The sequence below is a fragment of the Nilaparvata lugens genome, chromosome 14, assembly GCF_014356525.2.
Source record: "Nilaparvata lugens isolate BPH chromosome 14, ASM1435652v1, whole genome shotgun sequence".
Lineage (NCBI taxonomy): Eukaryota > Metazoa > Arthropoda > Insecta > Hemiptera > Delphacidae > Nilaparvata > Nilaparvata lugens.
Genome location: NC_052517.1, coordinates 673,537 through 686,045, shown reverse-complemented (window position 1 = coordinate 686,045; position 12,509 = coordinate 673,537). Strand labels below are relative to the sequence as shown.

General features: G+C 35.8%; 1 protein-coding gene across 6 annotated transcripts in view; it reads right to left on the bottom strand.

The window, feature by feature from the left end:
- Positions 1-579: 579 nt before the first annotated feature.
- LOC111055426 (rho GTPase-activating protein 21-B) overlaps positions 580-12,509 on the bottom strand; it is an 87,128-nt gene continuing 75,198 nt past the window's right edge. For 5 of the 6 annotated variants that reach the window (XM_039440436.1, XM_039440435.1, XM_039440439.1 and 2 more), the window contains 4 exons: positions 11,411-11,655; positions 9,746-10,018; positions 4,987-5,169; positions 580-1,055 (listed from right to left, as the gene is read on the bottom strand). In XM_039440436.1, coding sequence (XP_039296370.1) covers positions 729-1,055; positions 4,987-5,169; positions 9,746-10,018; positions 11,411-11,655 — 1,028 coding nt within the window. In that variant the 3' untranslated portion in view covers positions 580-728. Of the gene's footprint in view, positions 1,056-4,986; positions 5,170-9,745; positions 10,019-11,410; positions 11,656-12,509 lie in introns of those variants that run through there. The other variant, XR_005572832.1, reaches the window with a different exon arrangement.

Genomic DNA, 12,509 nt, shown 5'->3' with positions numbered 1-12,509 from the left:
AGTACCTGATTGAAACTATAGACCTTATGGAAATACAGCAATAGACTGGCTTCTCCACACATCTGTGTAATCACTTGTCAGCTGATTTATGATGAATAATTCTATAGTCTGATTTTTACTCTAATATTGGCGTATGAAGGAGGCTCCTTTTTCCTTTTATACTAGTAGTTCTGTGAACAGTAGACCTCACGCAGTATTCTCATCCACAAGTACCTGATTGAAACTATAGACCTTATGGAAATACAGCAATAGACTGGCTTCTCCACACATCTGTGTAATCACTTGTCAGCTGATTTATGATGAATAATTCTATAGTCTGATTTTTACTCTAATATTGGCGTATGAAGGAGACTCCTTTTTCCTCAAATATTATCCTTGAAATACAAAATTTCCAAAAACCTTGTATATACGTAGACGCGCAATTAAAAAAGGAACATACCTGTAAAATTTCATGAAAATCTATTACCGTGTTTCATCGAAAATGCGCAACATATAAACATTAAGAGAAATGCCAAACCGTCGACTTGAATCTTAGACCTCACTTCGCTCGGTCAATAATATGATTAGGCTACCTATTTTCAACAATAATGAACAGTTAAATTCATGAGATATATGAGTATCAGCTGATTGGGTGGCAAGGCTGAGATGTGGCAACCCTTTTCTCCTATCTTCCTACACTGCCATTATAACGTGGACCTCACTATACCTCAGCATCCAAGATGGCCGCACTAGACGTGCGACTCGAGCGGCGAAGTGACCCCGACACCCTCACCCCCCCACGGAGCGACGACCAGCGTACAGCAGGCAGAGCGCGCGGCTCGACTGAGGTCCGGCGATGAGGTTCGCCTGTGCTGGTAGGTGGCCTCCGAACCACCGGCACCCGAGCCACTGTCACTGCGTCCAGTTTCCACTGCGTCCAGTGCCCACGTCAGGTCCTTGGTGCCTCCGACTGTGTGACGCCGTTTGATGGCGCATTTGCGTGTGTTGGTTCCCCCTCCCCCTCCCCCTCCCGCACTACTACTGGTCGCTCCTACACCGTTCTTACGTTTGCTTGCCTACAATTCGACAATAATCAATCAATCATTTTATTCAAATCGATACAATATACATAAAAGAAATACACAAAACACAAAAATCACACTCAAATAGTTATTTGTATATCTAGAGTGAAAAGTACGACTTTTTCTCCCTGAGGAAAAGTTTGAAGCCCGAGGCGAAGCCGAGGGCAACAATTTTCCTGAGGTAGAAAACGTATTTTTCACTCATGATGTACACAACATTTTTCCTCCATCTACATTTTTTTATACAAACTGCAAATAAAATCATTTTAATAACTTACGTATTGGTGACAATGTTTCCTAACAACATAACCTAAAATCTAAAACCTGAAAACCGGCCGTCTGATTGGCACTGCCGATTGCGCTATCTATCGGCAAAAGTTGTAACAATTATATCAGCTGAGCAGCTACCAAAAATGGCTGACTCCAGATCACGCGGTTCAGATTTGAATTGCAGATCAAAAATATTTGTTGGCTGGTATTTTGTGAATAGAATAAGATATTTTAAAAATTGTATAAATTTTTATCGTCTACTAATATTAAGAATATAATATCATACAAACGTATATTTCATAAGTTGATCAAATTTCTGGTTGTGGTATTGAATTCAGTTGACTCAATGACAGAAACCTCTTTATGCTTTCTCATCTGAGCTTAGACCTTCTAACCTATTATAATGTAAGTTTTTAAAATAGAGATGCTTCCCATGTTATTTAAATGGAGTCACTTTTACTCCCTAGGGAGTTTTTCTGTTTTTTACTACCGAGAGCGAAAAAGTGACACTTTAGTATTATGTTTCAGGGAGTAAAGTAAGTACTTTAGCCAGGTGGAGGAAAAATAAATTTCTAATAAAATACAAAAACAGTCTTCATGGCGGGTTGTGCTGAAAAAAAAAAGAAAGGAGGGAAAATACCAACTATGGTTTTCCATGTAATAGGCAGGTAGTGGTATAAAAGTAAGGAATGAAGGGTGAAGAGGAGAAGAAAAGGGAAGTATTGGAGAAGAAAGTGGGAAAAAAGAGAAAAAAATGTGCAAAAGTTGTAAGCGAGTCCACTTTCTAAATTAATAGAAACACTTTCAATGCATTCACAAGTCATTCATATTTTTAGAGCCGGTTTCCGAGCTCGGGATATAGCTAAGTACTAGACTTTGAACAGCTGGAATCAGAAAATTGGCTTTTCCTACAGATACCTTGAAAAGTGAGCATTTGTGCACTGATTGCAGGTCGCAAAGAATCACTTTTCCGCACTAGTGCGCAAAGTGAGTACTTTGCGTACTCCAGATTTGCAGCATGACAACGCAAAATAGTTAGTAGGTTGATGGAGCACCAGTGCAGCAAAATCAAAATTAAGTTGGTAACTGCACTCATAGTGAGGCCCACGTTATAATGGCAGTGGAGAACAGCGTTGCCTTGCCATTATGTGCCTTCATTATAGTCATTTCAATGCTTACATAACATAAACCCCCTTCAAGCAGTCAGATAGATTTTCAATTGAATTACTAATCATTATAATCAAATTATTATTATTCAATTTTGAATAAATTAAGGTTTTTATTAATAATAAAATTACACAGAAAAACATTTGATGGATTTCAGGGAATTTTACTCATAATTACCCACTTTTCATATTGAATGGTAACTGTATGAAAAATTTAATGTGAAATATGTGCGCAAAGTTCGTTTGCTGCACTCAAGAAACCATTCCGCCCTCGCCTACTGCTCGGGCGTAAACGTTTCTTTCGGTGCAGCAAACTGTCACTTTGCGCACTAGTTGCACCAATAACTATTTCGTAACGGGGCGTAGTTGCAGTTTTTATGACAATCTGTATTTTCTCATTTCTATTATTGGAAACGTTTTTCCTTGACGAAATGATACATTCCTAAATAATTCAAAATAGCTGAAACTTTACTCTGTTCTCTCTTTGTGTTCATTTTCTAGTTTGTAGAAATTTAATTTAAACGTGGACTGCGCCCCGTTTCACGAAGCCAATTTTATTTTTCAGTGAATAACTCGGCCTGTATTGTAGCGAAACGTCTCATATAGCAACATTTTTTTTGCAAGAATGGTCAGAACTTAAATGAGAAAAAATGAGGTAACCTTGTGCTATTCCTCTCCCAAATTTAGGTAAGGTTACACATAGTCCGAAATAGGTTAAGTCTTGTAGTTGTTAACTTCAAAAAATCTGAGAGATTTGCATTTTCATGAAATCCATGGATTTTTGCAAAAATGGTCAATAATTGAAATCGCTCAAACTGTCAGGAATGATAGTACTTGACGAGAGAAACAACAATATGTCATCACATTGGCAAAATTCTCTCCTATTCTTGAGTTATAAGCATTTGAAGATGAGTGATTTCTCTGATCTGAGAGTGGAGGTGAGATTTTATGTTTGAGTGAATAACTCGGCCTGTATTGTAGCGAAACGTCTCATATTATAGCACACTTGTTAGGTCAACCTCTATCCATAGCCCCAATATCAACCAAATCTGGAAATCTGCATTTTTCAAAGCCCACAAAATTTTTTTTGATTGATACAAAAAGTATCTCAGATTTGGTTGAAATTTGAATCATAGATAGTGCTTGACCTAAGAAATGTCTAAACAGCTGTTCAAAGTCTAGAGCTTAGGTATATGCCGAGCTCGGAAATCGGCCCTAAATGTTGCAGTTTCTAAAGCGCACGTTCAAACAACAATTAAACAGTTTATTACAGTGAACCGCATAAAAATAGTCCGATGAGAGCGGATGCAACGTTGCCAAACAGGAGTTGATCAACGTTGTCCACAGCTGATTATAAACTACAATCAATTGATTTTATATCTATATATATAAAAGCGAAATGGCACTCACTCACTGACTGACTGACTGACTCACTCACTCACTCGCAGAACTAAAAATCTACCGGACCAAAGACGTTCAAATTTGGTAGGTATGTTCAGTTGGCCCTTTAGAGGCGCACTAAGAAATCTTTTGGCAATATTTCAACTCTAAGGGTTATTTTTAAGGGTTTAAAGTTCGTCTTTTAGCATGTATATTCTTCTTCTCCCAATCTCTTAATTATAATTGAAGTTTCCATATCATATGTTACTATAGAACAATAATCTAGAAAGAGTACCTCTTCGAAACAGTTGTTAACTGGCAACTAAATTAATAATTTTGTCAGGTTGGCATTAAGTTGAGTTGACTTTGTTAGGTTGGCACCAAGTTGAAGATTTAAATGCAATTATCGCGGAAAAATTGATTGGGCACTGCTACTTCAATCCTGGGAATATTATATTACTAGCCGTCAGGCTCGCTTCGCTCGCCATATCCGTTTAGCCAGACGTTTAGTCTGGACCCCCGACTGGATTGTCCTAACATATGATAAAAATGCTCAAATGAAAAATGCAGGCGAGCGAAGCGAGCCTGCTGATCCCATTCTTGGACGATCCAGTCGGGGGTCCAGGGGGCGGAGCCCCCTGGCTAGACGGATATGGCGAGCGAAGCGAGCCTGACGCCTAGTTAATAATAAACCTGACAAACTGGCGACGTCTATAGGTGTGTGGGTTGAGGAAGTACATTACTCTTTGGACAATTTTCGTACAGTAGACTATAGTAAGAAATTTACATATTTCGTGACGCGGCCGGGAAGAAACGGTTTGCAGGGGCCGAGACACACGAGGCGGCACGCGGCACGACAGGATTATTTTATCAACTTCCACATCTGTATATTGTTGAATGGAATACCTCCAAGCACATGGTCTTGAATGAGAAGGCAGTCAACAAGGATATTTTGTTCTACTAACCTGTTGCTGGCTAGCCTGGCGCAACAGGGATATTTTGTTCTACTAACCTGTTGCTGGCTAGCCTGGCGCAACAGGAATATTTTGTTTTACTAACCTGTTGCTGGCTAGCCTGGCGCCGCAACAGGGATATTTTGTTTTACTAACCTGTTGTTGGCTGGCCTGTCGCCGCCGATAGAGATTCGATTCGGTCTTCTCTGACTTGGTGAGCGAATCACTGCGTTTCAACGCGCGATCTGAACTGCGACGCGATATCTTGCTCTCTCCAGCCGCCAGCAAATCGTCTGCGTTTTTCAACGCGCGTTTCTCCAACGATTCACTGCGTCGCACCTATAATATATCCAAAACCAATTAATATATCTATCACTAATTTCCTAAACATTACAAACAAATATACTAAACTACAGATGAAAATAAATAGGAAATTGCATTAGTTCAAATGCTAATTAGTGAATTCAAAACAAAAAACATAATAAAAGAAAATACTTAATCTTATAATCAAAAGTATAAAATAATTAAAATAGAAATTAAGCATAAATAATACCAAAATCATAATTAGATACTTCTCAATGGTAATCCGGCATCACCAGCAAAAGGAATCAAGCCTTGCCCGCTGGAGAGAGTTGCAATCAGCTAGTTACATTGGTTGTTTCCTAGTTTTATACAATAGAGAAAAAAAATAATCCACGCTTAAAAATATGTTTTTTAAAAAAATAGATAATGCTTTCAATTGAAAAGAAATAGTTTTCTCTTATCAAATTTTTTAGTATTTTGTAATTAATTTTTGCTTCCAGATCAAAAGGCAAATCATTTATGAATCTTGTACTTATATAAATGAGCTGTCTTCTAACTACAGTTATTTTTGTTTTATAAGTTTTATATTTATAGGTTGTATTTGGTCTAAAATCATATTTAACTATATCATTTAATGAAAAATTGTTTTATACTTAATAATATATTTTGCTAAATTTTTCAAGTACAATTGCCTTACAGTCATCACATTAAATTCTTCAAATAGCAAATTAGTTGGATGCAATCGAGGTTTATTCAATATTGTTTTAATAATACACTTTTGAGTGATAAATAAGTTATTAAAATGACTATCGAAAGCCCCACCCCAGATTGTTATCCCATATTCTAATATGGATTGCACCAAAGCAAAATATACTGTTTTTAAATCCTGAAGTTTGAGTATTTTGTTAATTTTATAGAATTTGAAAGAAATATATTTGAGTTTTTTACATAAATAAGCTGAATGAAAATGCCATTTCAGGTATTCGTCAATAATTATCCCTAGATATTTTAGGTTACTTACATTTTCAATACTTGGACAAACGCAGAGATTCTTGTCTGTGCACTCAGAGTGAAGTTTAATTTTTAAATGAATACTAGGCTTTCCTGCTGCATTTGCTGAGAATGAGACATATTTAGTTTTTAAACATTCAAACTCAGAGTGTTCAATTCCAGCCATTTTTTAATTTTGCACATATCCTTTCAGCAACCCTGAACGCATCATCCCAGTTTTTCCGCGCGAAAATTATAGCTGTATCACCAGCAAATGATACAAGTTTACCAAATTCTAATTTTAATTTTAAAAGGTTGTTTACATAGAGTAAGAACAAAATAGGAGATAAAACGGTTCCCTGAGGCAATCCAAACGAAGTTAAAGTGACAGAACTTTTTTGAAAATCTATTGATAAAATTTGTGACCGGTCTTGCAAGTAGCTTTTTATTAGATCAAGGGCGATTCCTCTAATTCCCATTTTATCTAGTTTGATGAATAAGTTGTTGTGTGGAACCGTGTCAAAGGCTTTTGACAAATCCAAGAAGATTGCCATGGTCTTTTCATTTTTATTTGACCTATTTGAAACAATGTTCAAAAAATAGGCAAGTGCATCATTTGTTCTTTTGTCCTTTTGGAAACCGAATTGGTTCATATGAATAATATTATACTTATTAATATAGTTCAATAAACTCTTTTTTATACATTTCTCTGCTATTTTTGCTATATTACTTAAAAGACTAATGGGTCTTTAGCTGCTAGGGTTGTTTTTATCTCCACTTTTAAATAAAGGTTTTAAATTAGCGATTTTGAAATGATTTGGAAATATTCCTGTGCTAAAGATTTTATTTATAATGTAAGATAAAGGAGTTGAAATATATTCTGCTATGTGTTTTAATGTAATATTACTTAAGCCATCAAAGCCAGGACTTGAGCTATTTTTTTAAAGTTTTGATTATTTCTTCTATATCTGCGGAACAAATTGGTTTTATGAACCAAGAATTTGAAAATGGTGATCATGTTTCTCAACTGTAACTCAGTTTCATAATTGGTTATCTCTATATTTTGAGCATGTTTCATTCCAACCGATGCAAATAGTCGTTCAAAGTATTCGCATTGATGCTAATTTATCTCTGCCTGAATTTTTCTCATTTATAATCTCATTCATACATTTCCAAAGATTTTTAGGGTTATTATTGCACTTATCTATTCGATTTTTATAGTAATTTGTTTTAGCAGTTGTGATCAATTTATTTAAGACTTCTCTATATTATTTTAAATCTTGTTTTATTTTAATGTTAAAGGCTCTTGCTTCATTTTTTTATACATTTTATCTTTAACATTATTATTGATTTTATTAATCCCGGAACAATCCAAGGTTTTAATGCTCTATTCTTATAAGAAACCTTCTTCAACTGAGTTGATTTATCAATAAGTCTGTATAAAATATTATAATAATAAAGTCTGTATAATATTTATAGAATATTCAACCATATCATTGACATCATCAAAAGCACCATTTATAATAGGAGACCAACATTCCTCAGCCAATAACTGTCTTAAGATGTCATAATTGATTTTCTTTATATTCACGGGAGCTACTCTATCCTTAACAATACAGTATAGATATCCCAGATGAAGAGAAACCGAAAAATGATCTGAAACATAAGTTTTAAAATATTTCCCATTTTACAATTTAATTTTCTATCATTATTTCTTGAAAAAATATGATCCAGACAAGACATCGAAGTCTCTGTTACTCTTGTATTTTCATTAATATAAGACTTAAATCCGTTGCTACTAAATATATCTATATACTCAATAGTGAGCTTGTTATTTAAACCCATGTTCAAGTTCATATCACCTGCTACACAGACGTCAATATCTCTTGGAATTGATGTTATATAATTATCTAAACTAGTTAAGAATCTAGGTACATTGCAGCTAGGGGATCTATACATGCCAATCAAATTTAAATATTTACCACTGATGGTTTTAATATTAAGGCATATAGAGTTGCATTCAAGATTCAAGATTTTTTATTGCCAGAACAACTTTACATTGTATGAGCACGTCAAAAAATAATAACAATAATATAACACTTGTGAAATAAAAGATAAATTATGATATAAAATTAAGCATATGATAAAAGAAATCGTATAATATATGAAGATATTACAATAACAATTTGACTTATTATTTTGTCTTAGTCTTAGGAACAAACTTCAATTTCCACATTCTTCAATATCGCAGTCTAATGTAGTAAAGTCTATTGTATCTTTCACATATATACATAAACTATCGCATTTATTAACTTTTGAACTTTTATTAACCACCCTGTAACCTGGAATGTTGAATGTAAAAGGGATATTTTCATTCATCCATGTTTCTGTAAGGATTATTATGTCGTAAGAAGTTTGACAGCTTTGAATAATACACAAAAATTCATTGAAATTACTGCCTAAACATCATTACATAAATATTGAAAAAAGTTACATCTTTATTTTCACTAGCAGGTAAGTGACTAAATAATCATCTATTTCATTGAAATTCATCACAAGAAAAATTAATCACAATTAAACGCTGTTAGGCTCAACTCACACTTAGGCGACTCAGGTGGAGAAGTGACTGGACTCTAGTGGAGAGCATGTGTTTCCAAATGGTGACACTCAGACCAGTCGATTCTAGTCTCCGCGACGTCACCATTTGCAAACACATGCTCTCCACTAGAGTCCAGTCTCTTCTCCACCTGAGTCGCCTAAGTGTCAGTTGAGCCTAAATCACCCCGAAGAATTCTGCTACTGCAAATATTGACAACAGGGTAAACAGCTATAGTGAGGTCCACGTTATAATGATAGTGTTTGATTAGAAATAGTATTGCTATCCTTGTCAATCATTCAACAAAGCGGTTAGCGCTATCTCTTTCTCGCTTTGCTCTGAAGATTTTTTTTTTGAAATTGCTGTGACCTCAGGGCTGGGAAAACTAGATGTAGTTTAATATTATTCAATTGACGTGTCATACACTGTTAGAGCTATGCTCATAAATACAGTTTCACATGACAAAATAATAATAATATTGAAAAATAAAATTGCTTGATAAAATAATATAATAATTGATTACTTTAAACAAGAATGAACAGTTAATATTACATCAATAAACCTGTATCAGCTACCGTCTATTGACAAGACAGTGAGGATCGGCAACGTTGTTCTCCTATCTTTCTTCACTGCCATTATAACGTGGACCAAACTATAGATTGAAATTCGATGAGCGCTACTATACAAAAATTATCTGTCAGCCCGGGAATTGTTTGTTCGATAAAATTAATGAATAATAAAAAAAAGTAAAGTAAATTCGTATGGCTTTTGTTGGTGGGGAGTCCCTTGCGGGCAGATCCCACCGCCCGAATATATAATTTAAGCCGTTAATGGGCCTTACGACTGTCATACTTCAGCCGGGACCGACAGTTAACGTGCCCATCCGATAACACGGGAGTGATCTGGTTAAAAAACTATCTAGTAATGAGAGGGTTTGAGCCTGGCATCTCTGTGCTGCTTCATATCGATAATTTTTTGAATATGTGAATTAATATGCTGAATAATATTATTAATATCGATTATTACCTTGCAAACAAAGGCGGCTTCATCATCATCCTTTTTCTGCTCCTGTAAAATGACTTTACAGGACAGAGGATCCTTGGTGAGCACACTGTCGTCCTTCTTCTCTTCGCCCTCTCCTTCTTCCTCTGCTTCTCCTTCCACTCGTTTCTTCTTCTTCTTTCCTTCTAGTGATAATGATGATTGTTCGTCCCCCTCATCCCCCTCTTCATTGACACTCTGCTGTTTGCTTTCCTGGCTGCTGCCGCCGCCGCCGGTTGATGAGTTGCTACGGTTCAACTGTCAACAAATATTATATTTATCAATCTATTTAATTTATTAATAATATCGGGGAGTACAAAAGCATAAAAAATTCATTACGAAAGAAGAAATTATAATAACATTCATAGTTCATACAGAAATGTTCTATCTAATCACAGTGAATTGAGATAATTCCAGAGGAATGCAAAAATCTCCCTACCTTTTTTGGTAGAGAGTTAGTGGGGAGGATATTTTTAATATTGTTTCCGAAGAATGGACATTGATATGTCCAAAGCTCCGCCAATTTATGTAGATGCATAACAATATTATTATCTATAGTTATTATATTACAAATTACTTTTCATATCATATACAGTTCAATAATTATTTTCTTAGTCTATATTATGTAATTCATCTATAATTTTGCTGTATTGTAAGCTATTGTATATAAGTGTATAAGCCATTATATATTGTAATCTACATAAATAAAGTACTCAATCAATCAATCAATCAATCACAAAGGACGGTTGCACAAAAGCCGGTTAACTTTTAATCCTGATTAACTTTTAATCCTGATTAACTTCACGTGAACCAAATCAGAGAAGACCATTTCAAAAAGATGGATCTACTGCAATTAATCAGGATTGAAAATGACCCGGCTTTTTTACAACCGGCACTAAGTACCTGATTGTATGATTGCAAAAGTTCAACAGCTTAGTCATAATTTTGACACAGTCCCACACACATGAACTCGCTCACTCACTTCCATCACCAACAAACGACGAAATAATTATTATCAGCTGTTTTTCCAAGGATGAATAATAGTTATCCTTTTAATGTCCTTCAGCGAGTTTTCCCAGGGATAAGATCTAGTGCAATCGAATTTTTATATTATAAACCTACTAGTAGTTCTGTGAACAGTAGACCTCACGCAGTATTCTCATCCACAAGTACCTGATTGAAACTATAGACCTTATGGAAATACAGCAATAGACTGGCTTCTCCACACATCTGTGTAATCACTTGTCAGCTGATTTATGATGAATAATTCTATAGTCTGATTTTTACTCTAATATTGGCGTATGAAGGAGGCTCCTTTTTCCTTTTATATTAGCCTTGGAATGTAAAATTTCCAAAAACCTTGTATATACGTCGACGCGCAATTGAAAAAGGAACATACCTGTCAAATTTCATGAAAATCTATTACCGCTTTTCGCCGTAAATGCGCAACATATAAACATTAAGAGAAATGCCAAACCGTCGACTTGAATCTTAGACCTCACTTCGCTCGGTCAACTATGTTCTGAATTTCGTGAGAATCGTTATAGCCGTTTTCGAGATCCGGTGAAATACAAACATCTAAATTCTAAACATTCAAACAGAAATTGCTCGTTTACTAGTATAGGATAAGCAATTTAGTTGGAGGCCTACCTGATAGCAGTGTTGACTGGAGCCGGCAGAAGTAGTAGAGGTGGACCGATGCAGGCTGGGATCACGGAAGGCGGGTGACGTCACATCGGCTGATGTCGATGACGTCACGTCTGCCGTCACATCATCTGCCGGGTCCCCAGCCACAGGTGGCTCCACTTCTGCCGTGACCGCAGCAGCCGACCCAGACAGCAGTGAGCGCATTTTCGCATCAAACGTCGACGTCAGACTCGATAGCAGGTCTTCGCCTAAACAACATTCCATCGTTTAATATTAGTCAATAAATTCATACATTTATCGATTAAGACAATAATCTATACTATAATAAAGGAAAGAATTGGCTTATACACGTAGGGGATAGGAAATTCACGAATGACGCATCATCACGTCTCAACTACTCAACTCATTAACTTGACATTTTGCATATACATTCTTAATTTACCGAGGATGGTTATAGGCCTATTTTCAATTCTTCAAGATTCCAGTAGGTCAAGTTTTTGAATAGACCCTTGCAGAGCACGGGTTTCCCTCTAGTATAGGAATAAAATCAATATCGACTCAAATTGAAGCTCATGGAAACTGTAAAGTTTAGATTATTAAATAAAAATACTAAGAAATTGTGAAAAACCCACAGATTTATTGATAGTTACAAAGAACGGTTTCGGTTGTTACACCATTGTCAAACTTGACATGGTTTATCAGAGATTGACAATGGTGTAACAACCGAAACCGGTCTTTCTTCTTCTTCTGCTTCAATCGTCCGATTGGTTGGCAGCTTTCCATCTTTGTCTGTCCAGAGCCAGCTGTTTTAGTTGGGTATAGCTCTGGACCCCAAGATCCCGGGTTATCTGCTTGAAATATTGTAGCCGGGGTCTTCCACGAGCCCGTTGTCCACTGATTGCACCTTCCAGTATTGTTAGCGCGAATTCGCTGTGTCTTATAATATGTCCTATCCAAGAATGCCGTCTGTCCCTAAGAGATTTCAATAGAGTTTTTTGTGTCTCTTCAGCCCTTTGAAATACTTCTTCATTTGTTATTCTATCGGTCCATTTTATTTTCAGCATTCGCCTCCAACACCATACTTCAAATGCATTAATTGCCT